The sequence below is a fragment of the Bubalus kerabau genome, chromosome 23, assembly GCF_029407905.1.
Source record: "Bubalus kerabau isolate K-KA32 ecotype Philippines breed swamp buffalo chromosome 23, PCC_UOA_SB_1v2, whole genome shotgun sequence".
NCBI lineage: Eukaryota > Metazoa > Chordata > Mammalia > Artiodactyla > Bovidae > Bubalus > Bubalus kerabau.
The window spans coordinates 3559242-3576437 of record NC_073646.1 but is presented as its reverse complement, the minus strand read 5'-3'; the positions used below and the strand labels follow the sequence as shown (position 1 = coordinate 3576437).

At 53.2% G+C, this 17196-nt stretch overlaps 1 protein-coding gene and 4 non-coding genes across 8 annotated transcripts; 1 reads left to right on the top strand and 4 right to left on the bottom strand.

Annotated features, from left to right (window-relative positions):
• Window positions 1–1358: 1358 nt before the first annotated feature.
• Window positions 1359–1430, bottom strand: TRNAP-UGG (transfer RNA proline (anticodon UGG)). Its single transcript has one exon. It is a non-coding gene; the product is annotated as a tRNA-Pro (tRNA).
• A 966-nt stretch (window positions 1431–2396) lies between these two features.
• TRNAK-CUU (transfer RNA lysine (anticodon CUU)) lies at window positions 2397–2469 on the top strand. Its single transcript has one exon. It is a non-coding gene; the product is annotated as a tRNA-Lys (tRNA).
• A 6099-nt stretch (window positions 2470–8568) lies between these two features.
• TRNAR-CCU (transfer RNA arginine (anticodon CCU)) lies at window positions 8569–8641 on the bottom strand. Its single transcript has one exon. It is a non-coding gene; the product is annotated as a tRNA-Arg (tRNA).
• Window positions 8642–9615: 974 nt separating this feature from the next.
• LOC129637940 (caspase-14-like) lies at window positions 9616–16927 on the bottom strand. 4 transcript variants are annotated; one of them, XR_008707639.1, is made up of 12 exons: window positions 16656–16927; window positions 16436–16576; window positions 16145–16340; window positions 15944–16032; window positions 14924–15034; window positions 14622–14789; window positions 13832–14054; window positions 13394–13510; window positions 12927–13001; window positions 12329–12432; window positions 11992–12242; window positions 11620–11722 (listed from the first exon to the last, which is right to left on the bottom strand). XR_008707639.1 is itself a non-coding variant. In XM_055562279.1 (11 exons), the coding sequence occupies exons 1-11, from the start codon at window positions 16728–16730 to the stop codon at window positions 11609–11611; spliced, it is 1413 nt and encodes a 470-aa protein (XP_055418254.1). In that variant the 5' UTR covers window positions 16731–16927; the 3' UTR covers window positions 9616–11608. The 4 variants fall into 4 exon arrangements, 3 of the variants coding, with proteins under 3 accessions (XP_055418254.1, XP_055418255.1, XP_055418256.1); XM_055562279.1 differs by lacking the exon at window positions 11992–12242 and having other exon boundaries at window positions 9616–11722; XM_055562280.1 differs by lacking the exons at window positions 11620–11722; window positions 11992–12242 and adding an exon at window positions 9616–11614.
• Window positions 10822–10894, bottom strand: TRNAR-CCG (transfer RNA arginine (anticodon CCG)). The gene has a single exon. It is a non-coding gene; the product is annotated as a tRNA-Arg (tRNA).
• Window positions 16928–17196: the final 269 nt, after the last annotated feature.

Genomic DNA, 17196 nt, shown 5'->3' with positions numbered 1-17196 from the left:
GTCTCAGTCCCTTCCTGTATCAGCCATGTCTTTTCTGTATTCTGTTGTTTAGATGTCTGGAACCTTGCTGACTCTGGAGCAAAGGCCTCTCCCAAGGTTGGGCAATTCATTTTTTTTTTTTACATTAAAAAAATTTATTTTTGAATTTTTAATTGGAAGATAATTGCTTTACATTGTTGTGTTGGTTTCTACCATTCATCAACGTGAATCATGCATAAGTGTATATGTCCCCTCGCTCTTGAACCTTCCTCCCTGGTCAATTGTGCTCAGTTTTTCAGTTGTGTTGGTCTCTTTGCGACCCCATGGCTTGTAGCCCGCCAGGCTCCTCCGTCCATGGAAAATTTCCAGGCCAGAATATTGGAGTGGGTTCCCATTTCCTACTGCAGGGGATCTTCCAGGCCCACCGACCTGGTCAGTTCTTCGAGATAGCAAACAATTCCTCCGTCAGCAGGCATTTTTCAAAGGTAAACCAACCAATCCAGGGTCCACAGCCCACGACCACCTGTTTTATCAAACTCTCACCCTCTGGGCCACAGTCCACGTGCAGAGTCACCTCAAGGCCAGGAAACAGACAACCAGGGACAGCACCTGTGCCCCCGAGCCCACCGAACGTATTTCAGCCAGCCATTTAAACCTGTCTTCCCTGCCTGACCTGTTTTACCCTCCCTGAAGCCACAAGAAAGTCTCCTGCCCACATTTTCTTCTCCTTCCTTCCGACACTGGTGCTTCCCCGTCCCCCCTCCCCCCACGGAGACGTGCCACCTCCTCTTGGAAACTGTAATAAGCCATCTTCTCAGTGGCTGAATCTGTTGGCCTCAGAAAATAATAATAAAACCTATGAAAACACCGCGGTTCTTCTAGCGGAAGAGGAGACCCCGTGTTCGGAGCACCGCCCCCTGGACCCCCGTGGGGACTGGTGGTCTCTTGCGGCCCCCTGCTCAGTCTCCTCTGCGGTTTCCTTCCTTGCCTGGGTCGTGGAAGACCCTTTGGGCAGCCCCTCAAATAGGAAAGGCATTGAAACGTGGGCTTGTCCTTTACTTGGGTCATAAAATTTGAGTTTATTACCCAAAGTAGAAACACACGCCCCAAGTCACATCATCACCCAGTCCAGTGACCGTCTGGCACACGGAGCTGGTCTCCCGAGAGCGGAGACTGACTCATCTCGGTCTCCTCCCCCAGCGCCAGGCCCAGAGCGACCCCAGCGCAGTGGTGGCCACTTGGCAGAACAGAACCGAGAGCGGACGATCGGATCGTGGCCGGCGGGAACCACGATTCCGTCGCTCAGGACTCCGCAGAGTTAGGATGTCTTCAAACCGAAAACTAGCTGGTGTCTGCGGAAAGGAAAAAAAAAAAAACCTGGGCTCGTCCGGGATTTGAACCCGGGACCTCTCGCACCCAAAGCGAGAATCATACCCCTAGACCAACGAGCCGGTGTTACAGTGGCTCCCGGTGCCTGTCCTTGGAGGCCTGAGACCGCGGCTCCGCCCTCGGATCCCGGGCTGAGAATCCGCAGCCAGATCCTGGGGATGGTTTTGGTTTCGATTCGAGAAGTAGAGGAGGAGGCGAAGCGCGGCCGGAATCTCCGGGTGAGGGGGCTCCCGCGCGCTCTGGCCCCCGGGCTGCGGAGCCAGACCCCCGCCCCGCCCCCACCCCCCCCACCCCCACCCTCGGCCACGGGGGCCGCCCAGTCCGCAGCAGCTAGAGGAGGGGGCAGGTGACAAGGAGGAGCGGGGAGGGAGTGCTGCCGGGCGAATGTGGTCTCCCATGATGGACCCCAGGACAGAAATTTCACCCAACATGCGACACGAGGAGAATGAGACTCGGCCACTTCCCAACCGGTCGGTCCGGGGTGACCCTCGAGCTTCTCCGGGTCCCTCCTGGTCTGGCTCGGCCGCAGGAAACCCTCACGGATCTGGAACCTGATGTTGGGGTCAGAACTGGGGGTAGTGCTCACTTCTCCCCGAAGGGCAGCTGCTCCAAATTTTTGCACGAGCAAGGGGTCCACACCCTCCCACCCCACCCCCACCCTCCGGGGAAGGAAGGTCTCCCGGCTTGTCCCGGAGGCGAGGCCATCAACCCTTCCCGATCGGCTTAATGCTGCTGCTGCTGCTGCTAAGTCGCTTCACTCGTGTCCGACTCTGTGCGACCCCATAGACGGCAGCCCACCAAGCTCCCCCGTCCCTGGGATCCTTCAGGCAAGAATACTGGAGTGGATTGCCACGCTACCTCTCCTGAAAGGAGCTGAGAGTTTGAAAATGAGAAATCGCCCGTGATTGGAACCCGGCACCTCCCACACCCTAACAGAGGGAGGCGATGTGCGCGGGATTCAGAGTGCGTCCCTACTAGTTTTAGGTTCAGCGAAGTTCAGGAGAACTGTAGCTCCCCCTTTCGCAACAGCCCGGCTAGCTCAGTCGGTAGAGCATGAGACTCTTAATCTCAGGGTCGTGGGTTCGAGCCCCACGTTGGGCGCAGCTTTTGCCCCTAGGGCTTTACAGCTAAATAAAAGTGATTTTAGAGAGCGACAAGGTCCATATAAACTAATCCTCTTCCCACGGGGCTTCTTTCTGAGTTCCAAGTTGCTAGACCAGGGAGACTGGAACACTGAGTCTCAGCAGAGCATCTCGTTTCATCTTCGTTTCACTACATGTGTTTTGGAATATAAAGCTGAAACTGTAAGTTTCAGCACACAGAATGATCCTTTTCTAGGATCTTAAAAAAAATTTTTTTTTAATTTGGCTGCAGCAGGTCTTAGTTACCGCACGCGGGATCTTCCTCTAGGAATTTTCTTGCAATTCCTGAGATCCCGGCAAGGCCAAGAATTGTCCCCAAAACTAGGACTGGAACCCACTTTCTTATGAGATCAGTCTCAGTTCTACATACTGAACGACAGCAACAAGAGCGAGACTTGGAGATGGATTTTCAGCTAACTCAGCCCTGCGCCGGGACCTATACGGTGCCCCGTCTGTATCCAGGGGTGATCCCCAGCCAGGAGCCTCGCCTCCTCCCACCCTGTGTGTCCCCACCGGCATCCGCTGCGCTTTCCTCCCTCCTGGGGGAGATGAGCAGGGAAGGGAGCCCCTCATCTCCTTTCTAAAGTAGAAAGAAAGCTGGAATTCGTGGGACACCTCAGGTAGAGGTGAGGTCCTCCGCTCCCCAAGAAGCAGGATGTGACTTCCTTTCTGAGAGTGAGACAGGGGAGCTGGAAAGCTTAGCGATGCCACTCCTGAGGCTCTCAGGATGTTGGGTCATCTGGAGACCTAGGTTCCAAGGTAGAGGTAAGAGGCGGGCAGGAGAAGGCTTGGGGAGGTGCCTGCCAGGTCGTGTCTCTCTTAGTGGCTGGATTGGGGCACCCTACTCATCCAAAAGAGAGGGACTCGACTGTACTCATCAGAGTTCTGTTATAGTCTGTCTTTCTGGGGGAAGTTAGGGAGAGATTATGATTGATTGTAAAGAACTGGATCCCACATTGAAGCCAGAGAGATAAATTTAAAAACTAGTCCATTTGTCTATCCTGCGTCCTCCTCTCCCTTACAGATGCCTCCTCAGAGTGTTCCTTTCACGAACCAATTACACAAAAATCCCTGTCTCAGCTTTTCTAGGAAATATGTCCTAAAGTAGTTGTGTCCTAAAATATGTCCTAAAACACTCAAAGAATGAGATTGTTATGGAACCAAATTTGAGTTGGCTCAGCCTCGTGCAGTAAAGCCAATCTACTGATGCTGAGTCGTGGTGAAGGAGTTTATTACAGACTCCAAGCAAGAAGTCCAGGCAGCTAGTGCTCAGAAGGCTCAAACTCCAGAGAGGGCTTTCAGGGAAAAGTTTTAAAGACAAGGTGAGGGATGGGAGTCGTGGGGTGGGTGTTCAGCTCATGAACATTGTGGGGAACTAAGATCCCACATAACGAGCCGGACACCCTTCACTTCACAAAATTACCTTTTGTGTATGTGTGTGTGTGTTGAGAACACTTAAGGTCTACATTTAACAATTTCAGGTATACAATAAGGTATTATTAACTATAGTTGCCATTCTGTACATCAGATCTCCACAACTTATTCATCTTATAATTAAAACTTTGTGTCTTTGTAACAACCTCTTCCCATTACTCCTACCCTCCCCCCACCAACAAATGGGTTTATTGACTGCTGCCTGGACCCTGGTTTGGTAATGAATTTGGACTTGAGCTCCTTGCCAGTGGAAAACGGGATACTGGTAACTCCTGACATGCAGCAGCACCGTGATCAAGCCGCCTATCACGTGGTTGATTATGATGAAGTGCCGACAGAAGCAGGTGCCCTGGGGGACCACGTGGCTGCTGCACTTGACTCTTGCAGCAGTAGAGGTGAGCACAAGGACTGTGATGTGGGAAGGACTCCCCTGGGTGCGCCTGTTTGTTTGAAGAAAGAAAATGACAAGATCAGGCCTTTAAACTTTCAGCCTAAGTCATGCCCAGAGATCCAGGGATATTTTCTGTCAGCCATAAAATAATCGTATAGCTGCAGGGCTGACATTGCTGAAAATCAAACACATAACTGAATGATGTATATTGCAGGATGACACTGTAAGTTGAGTTCACAGCCTCGAGAGATCTTTTCTGTGAAAGGAAGGACGTTGATTACGAAGGAGTGGAGCCAAAGCCTAGGGAAGTTTAGGTGGTCTTGGACTAAGTTGAGATCTTGAACCCCTGAGTCACTTGGAGTCTCCCTTGCCAGTGAAAGCAGACTGTTCTCTGATATCTGGGGAAAGTAGCTTTCCTCTATTTGAATATGCCATAATAATCTCACCTGGAGTGGTTGTCTTGCAAGGGGAGGAGAGTTCTCCTCAAAGCCCACACCAGCCAGCCTTGTTACCCTCTAACGTTGGTTGTCCCATAACTACAGTTAGATCAGCACGCTGCAGGAGCAAGTACAAAGGCTGGCCTGGGAGGAACTCATTCATATGCCAAAAGAATGACGCTGGCAGAAAACTAGGGAATGTGTGTAGGAATGGATCTGAGGATGTTAGGATAAAGAGGACGGGATGTGATTTTTGGATCTAGTGAAGTTATTGCTCTGGGCATACATCCCAGCAAGCCTGTGTTTATTTCTTAATTTTTTTTAGCAGACAGATCTTTTATTAAATAACCGAGGATAATACACTCCTGAAACATGAGAGCAGGCTGACTGCAAAGGAGTGGCTAAAGCTTGTGTTTAAATGTTATTCATGCAGCTGAATGTTTCTTGGTTGGTTGGCTAAGCATTGAACTCAGTGGTGGCCTATGTTTAAGGGGATTAGAATTCAAGAATGTCCCTGGCATCATGTAAAGAAAGGAACTCAGACTCTACAAGATAGAAATGCTTCAGTGAGTCTGTCATATTTGATGAGCACACCCACCACCCCATTGAGAGGGCCTGGAGGATATTCCCTTCCATAAGTCAGGGAGAGACGTCAGTGAGGGAAACACTGGCAGCTTGGATCACTCTGTGGTCACTGTTCTCTGCAGGCCACATATGATGGTGGGAGATGCTGCATTGAGATGAAGTTCCTGATTTGAGAAGGGATGACAGGACCCCAGGTGCCTGGGAAAGTAGGAGAAGTAAGCCCAGAGCTGGAGGATCAGAAGAATCTCATTCATGGTCTTTAAAAGGAAAAGAAAACTATGTGCATATATACTATATATATATAGTCGCTTCAGTTATGTACGACTCCTTGTGACCCTATGGACTTTGCTTTTACTTTATTTTTTTAATTTTTATCAGATATATTATCATATAATTTCTTTTTTTCATTTCATATATGATATTATACATGTTTCAATGCCATTCTCCCAAATCATCCCACCCTCGCCCTCTCCCACAGAGTCCAAAAGACTGTTCTATACATCTGTGTCTCTTTTGCTGTCTCGCATACAGGGTTATCGTTACCATCTTTCTAAATTCCATATATATGCGTTAGTATACTGTACTGGTGTTTTTCTTTCTGGCTTACTTCACTCTGTATAATAGGCTCCAGTTTCATCCACCTCATTAGAACTGATTCAAATGTATTCTTTTTAATGGCTGAGTAATACTCCATTGTGTATATGTACCACAGCTTTCTTATCCATTCATCTGCTGACGGACATCTAGGTTGCTTCCATGCCCTGGCTATTATAAACAGTGCTGCAATGAACATGTACACGTGTCTCTTTCAATTCTGGTTTCCTCAGTGTGTATGCCCAACAGTGGGATTGCTGGGTCATAAGACAATGGCACCCCACTCCACTACTCTTGCCTGGAAAATCCCATGGATTGAGAAGCCTGGTGCGCTGCAGTCCATGGGGTCGCTAAGAGTCACACACGACTGAGCGACTTCACTTTCACTTTTCACTTTCATGCATTGGAGAAGGAAATGGCAACCTACTCCAGTGTTCTTGCCTGGAGAATCCCAGGGATGGGGGAGCCTGGTGGGCTGCCGTCTATGGGGTCGCACAGAGTCGGACACGACTGAAGCGACTTAGCAGCAGCAGCAGCAGCAAGGCAGTTCTATTTACAGTTTTTTAAGGAATCTCCACACTGCTATCCATAGTGGCTGTACTAGTTTGCATTCCCACCAACAGAGTTAGAGGGTTCCCTTTTCTCCACACCCTCTCCAGCATTTATTGCCTGTAGACTTTTGGATAGCAGCCATTCTGACCGGCGTGAGATGGTACATCATTGCGGTTTTGATTTGCATTTGTCTGATAATAAGTGATGTTGAGCATCTTTTCATGTGTTTGTTAGCCATCTGTATGTCTTCTTTGGAGAAATGTCTGTTTAGTTCTTTGGCCCATTTTTTGATTGGGTCGTTTATTTTTCTGGAATTGAGCTGCAGGAGTTCCTTGTGTATTTTTGAGATTAGTTCTTTGTCAGTTGTTTCATTTGCTATTATTTTCTCCCATTCTGAAGGCTGTCTTTTCACCTTGCTTAGAGTTTCCTTTGTTGTACAGAAGCCTTTAATTTTAATTAGGTCCCATTTGTTTATTTTTGCTTTTATTTCCAATATTCTGGGAGGTGGGTCTGACCTCCCCATGGACTTTGTGATGCTATGGACCACCATGGGAAGAATACTGGAGTGGGTTGCCATTCCCATCTCCAGGGGATCTTCCCAACCCAGGGATCAAACCCATATTTCCTGCAGCTTCTGCGTTGCAGGAGGATTCTTTACCACTGAGTCACTGGGGAAGCCCATGAGATATAGCAATTCAGTTCAGCCACTCAGTCATGTCCAACACTTTGCAACCCCATGGACTGCAGCACACCAGGCTTCCCTATTCATCATCATCTCCCGGAGCTTGCTCAAACTCATGTCCATCAAGTTGGTGACGCCATCCAACCATCTCATCCTCTGTCGTCCCCTTCTCCTCCTGCCTTCACTCTTTCCCAGCATCAGGGTCTTTTCCAGTGAGTTAGTTCTTTGTATCAGGTGGCCAAAGTATTGCAGCTTCAGCTTCAGCATCAGTCCTTCCAATGAATATTCAGGACTGATTTCCTTTCAGATGGACTGGTTAGATCTCCTTGCAGTCCAAGGGACTCTCAAGAGTCTTCTCCAACACCACAGTTCAAAAGCATCAATTCTTCAGTGCTCAGCTTTCTTTATGGTCCAACACTCACATCCATAAACGACTACTGGAAAAAACACAGCTTTGACTATACGGACCTTTGACGGCAAAGTAATATCTTTGCATCTATATATATGACAAAGCCTCAGCGATCATCTCCTCTGTGGGTATGTAGTAGAGGAGGTTTCTAATTTTACTCTCCACCATGCCCTGAAATTTGGGAGATTTTTACCTTGAGGATGAAGGCATATACTGCATGGATTTAAAAAAGAGAAAACTTCATCATGGACTATTTCAAGCAAGAACTAAAGCAGAGAAAAATAGTATAATGTGTTCCGTTAAGACATTATCACCTCATAGAAAAACTTGTTTTGTGTATACCTCGATCCAGTCCATTATCTTTTTTTCCAGCTTTACTGAGATATAACTGACAAATAAAAATGATGTATATTGAAGGTGTACAATGACGGTTTGATATATACATTTACATCGTAAAATATTTACCACGGTGAAGTTAATTAACACATCCATCACCTCACATGTTACCTGATGTGTGTGATGAAAATGCTTAAGATCTCTCTTTGCAAATTTTATGTATACAGTACAATACTATTAACTGTAGTCACTACCCAGCCCACTATTTTAAAGCACATTGGCTGTCATATAATTTAATCTCTAAATAATTGGCTGTGTTTATAAAAAATAAAGACTTTTTAAAAATATAAGTAACCACAATACAATTAATACATCTAGAAAAATGAATAATTATTTCTATATCAAGTAGAAGGGACGGTTGTTAAAATAACGTAAAGAATGCAAGCACTCCTCTGACATCTGAAAATGTGCATGTTTTTATGGGAAAATTAAGACTCGCTGGACTCGTTCAGGGTGACGGCTGGCTGAGTAACCCCCTGGGGGCCTTAATTTCCCACTCGGGTAAGTAGACAGCCGGCTTCATTAAACTTTTTCCCCCCTCCTCTAGAAGGTTTAAAATACAACTCTTTTTTTTTTTTTACCCCGGGTGGGACTCGAACCCACAATCCCTGGCTTAGGAGGCCAATGCCTTATCCATTAGGCCACCGGGGCTGACGAAAGACGTTCTCCGACAGTCTTAGACCAGCCTCTCTCTCACCTTCCCGCGGTTCCGTACAGCGTCCCGGCTCCAGCTTGCCCTGATTTTGGTCCTCCTGACAACCAAACGCGACCGGTGCATTCGCTCAGATCCCGCCCGCCCCCGAGCACCCGGGGACCCCAGGGAGACTGCGCATGAGCTCCGCTGTCTTGACTGGGATACTATCCTCGCTTAGGGTACACAAGGTCTGGGCATCAAATCCCGGACGAGCTCTTTTCCCCTTCTTTTAGGAGAATCTACATCCCGTGAGAACTAGCATCAAGAAGGAGTTCGCTAGGCAAAATGTGGGCGCGAAGGGGAGAGAGGGCACAGCCGGGAGCTTGGGGAAAGCGTCGGTCACGACCTTCATTCTCCTCTCCACGTTGCTTCTTAGACCAAGAGTGTTTCCTAGTCCCAAATCTACGTGGTTTTTAGCAGACCCCAGTGGTCTTAGGTCTTTGTCCTAAGGACCCTCCGTGATGGCTCTGTATATGCCCACCTAGCTCAGTGTGTAGAGTGTGGAACTGTAATATCAGAGAGCCCGGCGTTTACTCTCCTATCAGAAGATGGGTATTCTTTCCCCCTTCGAAGATATTTGTCATTGTGGTTACCAGAAGTGGGGTCGGGGGAGGCGCGAGCGGAATTAGATGAAGGTAGTCAAAAGGTACAAACTTCCAGCTATAAGGAAGTACTAGAGATGCAGTGTACAACATAATAAAGATAATTAACACTGCTGTGTTAGAAGAGCTCATCTTTAGAGTTAAGAGAGTAAACCCCGAGTTCTCATCACAAGGATGATGGATGATCACTAAATCATGATTGTGATAATGATTGTGATGTATGTAAATTGAATCATTATGTTGTACACCTTAAACTTATACAGTGCTGTATGTCAATTACATCTCAGTAAAAGTGGGGGAAATAATTACAATGTTTATTCTAGTGAAACTTCTCTTCTTTTTATTTATGAGTCATTAGCACACCACTGAAACATCCCGAAACTGATAAAGGAGACAGTGACACTCCCCATGACCTCAAGATTACTTGCGCCCTCCATTGGGGTATAGGCTCAGCTGCCATTCCCCCACCGTCCTCCTTGGGGGGAGAAGGTCCCATCGCCTTGGTCATTCCACTTAGCCAGAAATTCCTTGGCGAGAACTTGGTTCCTCAGGGACAGTCATTTTTTCTGGGTAAAATGATGGTTCAATCCTGGGCATATTCTTTACATTAAAATTTTAAATATACATTCACACTAATCGACTCTTGAGAGTCCCTTGGACTGCAAGGAGATCCAACCAGTCCATTCTAAAGGAGATCAGCCCTGGGATGTCTTTGGAAGGAATGATCCTAAAGCTGAAACTCCAGTACTTTGGCCACCTCATGCGAAGAGTTGACTCATTGGAAAAAACTCTGATGCTGGGAGGGATTGGGGGCAGGAGAAGAAGGGGACGACAGAGGATGAGATGGCTGGATGGCATCACTCACTCGATGGACGTGAGTCTCAGTGAACTCCGGGAGTTGGTGATGGACAGGGAGGCCTGGTGTGCTGCAATTCATGGGGTCGCAGAGTCGGACACGACTGAGCGATTGAACTGAACTGAATCATTTAAGGGTATATTCACTGCAAGAAATCGAAATAATCTATTATAATTAAAAAAATTTTTAGTGTTTAACTATATGCGTAACATTAGATTTGCCATTTTGACCATTTCTAGTGTACATTTTAGTGGCATCAGTTACATTTACTGTATTGCGCAACCACATCACTAGTATTTCCAAAACTTTTTCATCACAATAATCTTTTATATTTTTAAATGCCCCTGACCCCTTGAGGGTGGGCCACCCCGCAAAAGTCCAACCCCTCATCTGTCGCAGTTCTAGTCATCTGAACTATATTCATGCAGCCAGTCGCCCCTGGGCTCCTGGGACTCATGGCCGGGGTTCCAGGGTCAGCAGTCCGCCCGGGTTTGATCAGCGTGGGTCTCCCCACAGCGCCCAAGGGTTCACCCTGGGGTTCCAAGTCCCTAAGCAGCAGGGATGCATCTGAGGGGTAGGAGGGAGCGTGGCTGACAGCTCGAGGGTCCTAGGCTTGCGTAAGGAGCAGTTAGGAGACACGGAAAATTTTAAATCTAAGGAGGAAAACTGAACGCTGCAACGACCACGAAGGGACTCGAACCCTCAATCTTCTGATCCGGAATCAGACGCCTTATCCATTAGGCCACGCGGCCTTGCGAAGGATGGTCTCTCAGCTTTTCTCATAAACCTTTTGCAAGCGCCTGCGTAGTGCCGCCCCTAAGTGCGCATGCGCACACTGGCCCGGCGCCCCGCCCCCGGGGCTCCTGGTGAGCCGGGCTCTGAGCCCGCAGCTGGTCAGCGCGACTGAGCACCGCTGAGGTGGCCGTGCAACTCAGAGTTCGAGCCCGCGTGACGCTGCCCAAGCCCCTCCTGTCCCGAGGGCTCCTGATCTCTTCTCCCACGAGCCCCAGGCCCACGCTAGGGCGGGGCTGCCCGCCGCTCCCGCAGCCCCTTTGCTTCCCCTATCGCAGCACCACTAAACCTGCCATCCAACCCCGTCCGCGGCCCCAGCGTGCGGTGCAGGTGGGGTGGGGGTGCTGGGAGTGTGCTGTGGACCCTGGGCTGCCCCTTCCCAGGACATCCAGCGCCGCCTAGCCCACGTGGGGCTTTCTTAGCCCCGTCTTCCCCGGGTGGGCCCAGCCTCCGAAGTGCCCGGTGCTCCATACATCATCTCGCTTATTGTCCTAGTTCCCTGCGTGCGGGCGCTATTCACGTGTCCAGCGATCACCACGTTTATTCCATGCCAGCCGAGCCTCCTGTGTTACCGCGCCGTTTTTAGGAGAGGAAACCGAGGGGTGGACGTGGTCACTGGTGGTGCTGGTGTGCGGCCCCCCACTGTCAGCACTCCTGGGTGGCCGCAGGCGCGGTCAGACCTGCAGGCAGAGCCGGCGCCTCAGGGAGCTGCGGATCTCTAGACAGGCCTTGCGGCGCTCATCACAGTCGGGACCCAGCACGTCCAGCTCACACACCTGCCGATTGACCTGTGTGGACCACACTCAGTCTGTGTACAGGACGGCCAGGTTCCCGACGCCCGCGCCTAGCCTGGCACCCAGTGTCTTGTGAGGCCTGAAGTTTCAAGTGCTGCCTTGACTTCTTTGGGGCTCACAGGCCCCCTCGGTTTCCCCTGCTCTTGTTAGATGTGCCCCCCACCCAGCAGGGAAGGCCCCTCTCGCGGCTAGTTCCCCCACCAACCAGACCAGATGCCCTCCACCCCCTCTCTCATCCCGAAGGGCTTCAGTTCCCTGCCAACCTGTGAAATTAGTCCAACAAGTACCCCACATCCTGCATGTACAGGGCCTGTGTCTGCAGCCCGTGCTGGTTCTCTCTGCTCCCCAGGGCAACCCCGAGTGGCCTGCAGGGCCCAAGGTGGCCTTGTCCCCCAGCTGTGAGCACATGTGGCTAATAACTGCTGGCCGTGGCTCTGTCCAGTGCCCGGTGTTGTGTGTTCAACCATCTCATGTTTCTGAGGGCAAAGGACTTCTTCCCTCAGCAAAAGGATGACTAGGAGGTGAGCAGAACACTGGAGCTGAGAAAAAGGCTGAATCCAGCCCCTCTTCCCAGGCCACCCCCACTACCCCCCAACTCACCTCAGTCATCAGCTCCAGGAGGTCCACCTTGGGGTCAGCTCTGAGGACCTCCACCAGCGTCTGGATAAAGTCTGAGCCCTTCTCATCCCGATAGGCCACACAGCCTAGGGCAGGCGACCAGGGCCAGAAGGTCACAATTGGTCCCCTCCCAGTTGCCTTCCAGTCCCCAGGGGTCTTTTGTTAGTGGAAGTGGGGGAAAGCACACAGGACCCCAGGGCTTGGGGTAGGGAGCAGCACCTTCTTGCTTCTGGATTAAGTTGTTGCTCAATGTTTGTGGAGTGAGTATACCATGGATTCAATGTCTAAGAAACATTTACTGTGAACCCACTATGTGCCAGGCCCTGAGGCAGACACAACTGTCCTGCCCTCATGGACCTTACAACCTAGAGGAGAGGAGCCAAGTCGAGTACTTAGCGTGCCAGCCCTCCGTTTGTGCTCTCCATGTTACTATTGTCACAAATAATAAATATGGAAGGAAGATGGCTTAACTGCAATGGGGCTGCACCCCAACAGCCAAGCCCCAGATATCCCTAACGCCACTTCAGATCTCTGGCCAGGAGGTTGGGCTCTGTGTAACTGGGTTTCATGATGACCTTACCTTCAGCGGCTGCATAGACCATCAGCACATCTGCTTGGTTAAGGCTCCCTGGAGTGGGGCCCCTGGAGGACCTGCCTGCAAGAGAGACCAACACCTTTTACCCAGCATCCCGGGACTCCACCTGCCCCGAGGGCCCCCTCAAGTCCGGCTCAAGGGCACACAAAGCAGTAGAAAGAGTGCCAGGCAGGAAAGACAGATCCGGTTTCAAATCTCAGCCCTGCCACTTACCAGCTGTGTGACCTGAGAAGAGCTATTTTCCTTTCCTGTCTCCAGGGCTGTTTCGGGCTCAAGTAGAGGGAAAAACTCTCAATTTTCAAAAGTCCTTACCCTTTAGAAAGGTTTCCCTTTCTGTCCTCTTGGCAAAGAGAGGACGGAGGTGGCAGCAGGATCCCAGCTCCAAGCCCCAGAAATGCCCTCTGGCAGCTTTACCACCAACCCTACCCAAGCCCTCCAGTAGGCAGACCCACCTTGCACATCAGTACAGACATGGAGGACATCGGCCTGGGAGGGGGTGGCTGGTGGTGCCCGCAGCCAGCGTCTGAACCAGGGGAGAGCTGCAGGTCCCACGCCCGCATCCCTGTGCCCTGGGAACGGAGGGGACAGTCAGGTCCTTTCACTCAGAAGACACCCCAGGGTGCTTCCAGGGTTCTAGCCCCCAACCTCCAGAGCTTCTGGGCCAGCCTGCCAGGCTGGAAACACTCAGAGCACTGAATGACATGTGCTGAGGGTGAAGGCTCAGGTTCATGGACATGATCTCTAGGAGAGGCTGGGAGGCGGGAAGGAGAACGGGAGCGCTCAGGCTTTCTGGAGGAGGTGAACAGCAAGTCCTGGGAGGCTGAGCGCAGGATGAGGAGAGGAAGGGCAGCAGGAGGCAGGCCTCCAGGGCGGACCCGGGGCCTGCTCACCCCCACGGCAAGCCTGAAACAGGAAGATCTTGGGGCGGCCCCGCAGCGCCCCGCAGTGGCTCAGCTCCTGCACAAGCACTTCCAGCTGCCTCTCTTGCCCGTCAGCCCCCAGGAGCTTCCCCTGAGGGCCCCCGTGGGCCATGAGGGCCACAAGGGCACAGCTCACGGGGCCCCTGTGGGCGTCCAGCTGCTTCCGGAACTGCGCCATCTCCTCCTGGAAAGCCTGGGAGGGGGGGATGAGATCGCGCCTGGGCCAGTGTCATTGCCTCCCTAGTACTTGGTGTCCCCCTCCTGGGTGGTTTCTGTAGCCCTCAGCCCACACTATCTCCCACCTCCTGCCAGCCTCAGGCCCAGGGAGAGCAAGACCGTTTTCTAACCAACCCCCTTGCTGCAAAGCCTGGCATGGCTTCATTGGAGGTGATGTGGATCCAGCTTCCTGCAGCTGGTCCTCTGATTGCCACGAAGAAGTTGCACCAAAAAGTTAAGGGCCATGAGGGGAGAGCAGTGAGCTGACAGCTGTCTGGGAAGGAACCAGAGACCCTCCCAGGAAAAGCCTGAGGGTCCATCTAGAGCCTTGAGCAGGGGCCAGCGTGGGAGGTGGCAGCGGCCCGGGAGACTGGACTTCCAGGGGCAGGGAAGTGGGTTCGCATAGATGCATGCATGCAACAGGGAGGATGGGGGTGCATTTCCTGCCCAAGATTGGTGAGAGGCCCCGGAGAGAGTCCCCAGGGTCCGGGTGGGGGGTACCCTTCCTTCAGAGCACCTCCAGAGGTTCTGGGCTTCCCCTCACCTGGGCTGTAGGGTCTGTCCTCAGGGTGGTCTCGAAGCCCAGGGCCTGGCACAAGCCCCCCAGTGCCTCCACATCATGCTGGGCCCCTGGCCGGCCCTGGGTCACAGCCAGGAGGAGGGCGGCCCTGGCCCCGGACAGGTCATACTGAGCGCTGGGGCCGGGCTCTGGCTACAGACAGGGCTAAGTGGGTTCAACGCAGTCGGAGGACCTGCCGGCTCCTCACCCCCGCCCAGGTCTCCCCGCGCCTCCATCCCATTCAGAACTGCTGCCATGTGGTTGGACCCCCGCCCTGCCCCCCTCACCTCGGGCCCCCAGGGCTCCACGTTCCCTAGGCACAGTGCCCCCCGCAAGGAGCTCCGAAGCACCGGGCAGTAGGCAGCCCCTGCGGACTCTTCAGCTGTCCTGGAGAAGACCTAGGGGCAGAGGACTCTTCAGGCAGCCACTCTGTGGGGGTGCAGTTATGGGGGTGCCCTGGCTCCAGGGCACAGCTTGGCCAGGCTCTTCGGGATCCCCTGCCAGAATGGAGGGAGGAGGAGACAGGAAAGAAAAGGAAGGCCTAAGGGAGGTCCTAGTCAAGCTCAGGGTCACAGAATTGCAGGACATGGATGGCCGCAGGGAGACAGTGGCCGAGCCATTAGCCACGCTGCTCCCCGGCCCAGCACAGAGGCGGGGTGCTCCCAGAGCGGGCCAGGGCCCACCCGGGAAGGCCTGTGGGGTGGGCGCCACCTAGGGAGAACTGTGGAGCAGAGCTGGGGCCCACCCTCACCTCTGGGGTCAGCCAATGACCACCCGCTGCCCAGTGAGAACTTCGGGCCTCAAGACCAGACCTGATCCCCAGGGACCCTGATGTCTGATGAGACCGTCATGGCCGGGTGAGTGTGAACAGGGGTGGATGGGAATTCAAGCATCCACCGTTGGGTGATGAGGGGCACAGCTGACGCCTGGAGAGTCTGTGCCAGGCTGGGATGACCGGGGGCAGGGAGGGTGCGGGGGGAGGCGGGACTCCAAGCAGAGGAGCAGCCTGGGCAAAGGCACAGAGCTGAGCAGATGCTGGAAAACCTGGGGTGCCCTCAGTGGGTTGAGGACAGGCATGGGAGGGGACGGGAGGCGAGGCTTAGAGGCTGATGCCCATGTGTAGACAACAAGCCTTATTGTGGCATGAGTGGGGGTAATGGATTCAGGTGGGGATGAGATCGGGCCTCAGCCAGGGTCACAGCCTCCCCAGTACCTGGCAGCCCTCCCTCTGGGTGGTTTCTCTGGCCCCCTAGAGAACACATTGGCACCGTCCTCCCCTTCCCGGGACGCCCCTCCTGGGCCTTCACCTCCGTTAGCAGCTGCAGCAGTGACCAGTGAGGACGGCGGCCGCAGAGCTCGCCCAGGCTGGCGAGGAAGGCCCCAGGCTCGGGGACAGCTGGGTGGAGAAGCAGCGGCACACGGGCCTGGAGGGAGGGTCTCGGCCCTCCTGCCCACCCCACCCCCACTCTGTCCGGCCCCCCACCCGGGGGCTCAGCCGGCCCACTCACCCCCGGGAGCACTGGAGAGCAGCAGGAAGACCTTGGGGCGGCCCCACAGGGCCTTGCAGCGGCTCAGCTCCCGGACCAGCTGCTGCGACTGCCTCAGCTGCCAGGGGCGGGCCACCAAGGCCACGAAAGCACAACCCACCGAGCCCCCATGGGCATCCAGCTGCTCCCGGAACCTTGTCAGCTCCCCACGGAAGCCCTGGGGCAGGAGCGAGTGCCAGCCTGAGTGCAGGGAAGCCCCAGGCGGGGCTGAGGGCAGAGGTCGGGGGCGGGGGGGCGCAGGTGAGGGCTCACCTGGACGGAGGCCTCCTGCCTCCGGCAGCTCTCAAAGCCCAGGGTCTGGAACACACCCTCCAGGAGAGCTACCGTAGAGGCTGACACCTCAGGGCTGCAGAGGGCCAGGGCCACCCTTGGACCCTTCATGCTGTACTTACCCTGGGGAGGCAAGGCCAGAGTTGGGCCGGGGTGGGGCTCAACCGGGAGGCAGCGATGGGCGAGGCCAGACAGCACCTACCTTTCTTCCCAGGCTCTCCTGAGCATCGGCCACCTGCGAGGCCACCTGCAGGGTCCCAGCCACCAAGAAAGCCATGGGGATGATGTCGGGGCTTCCTTCGAACAGCTTCAGTGCCAATGCTCTGGGTCCCAGGGCCTGGCCTCTCTCCGAGTCTTATCCCATCAGCTCTGTTTATGAGCGGAGCTGGACTCTGCCCCCTGCCCAGGAACCCTGGGTCCTGGACACCCCTAGGCCCTGCTCTGTTCCCTGGTTCCCATGGGCTACTTCCTGCCTGGCACTAACATACCCCCACCTGTGCCAGGAGACTGTGCCCAGACTATTCTTAGCTTCTGGCCCACCTGCTATCTGATCTTGTTACACTCCAGTGTCTCCCTTCTGAGCCGCCACCAGCACTGAAAAAATTCATGCCCTGCCCCCGCCACCCACCACCCCTACTCACTTATCAGGACACGTATTGGAGCCTGCCCACATAGCAACTGCCAGCCTGGGGGCATGGGGAGCAGCGAAGGGCACCGCCCCAGAGGCAGGAACCCCTGGCTGG

What these genes read in the sequence shown, in the direction of transcription:
- LOC129637940 (XM_055562279.1), bottom strand. Translation starts at nt 16,730, where the DNA reads ATGGCTTTCTTGGTGGCTGGGACCCTGCAGGTGGCCTCGCAGGTGGCC. An exon ending in GCTCTCCAGTGCTCCCGGGG is followed by an intron (nt 16,033 to 16,144) that starts GTGAGTGGGCCG and finishes TTCTCCACCCAG; the next exon opens with CTGTCCCCGAGCCTGGGGCC. An exon ending in GTTTCAGGCTTGCCGTGGGG is followed by an intron (nt 13,511 to 13,831) that starts GTGAGCAGGCCC and finishes CTCCGTTCCCAG; the next exon opens with GGCACAGGGATGCGGGCGTG.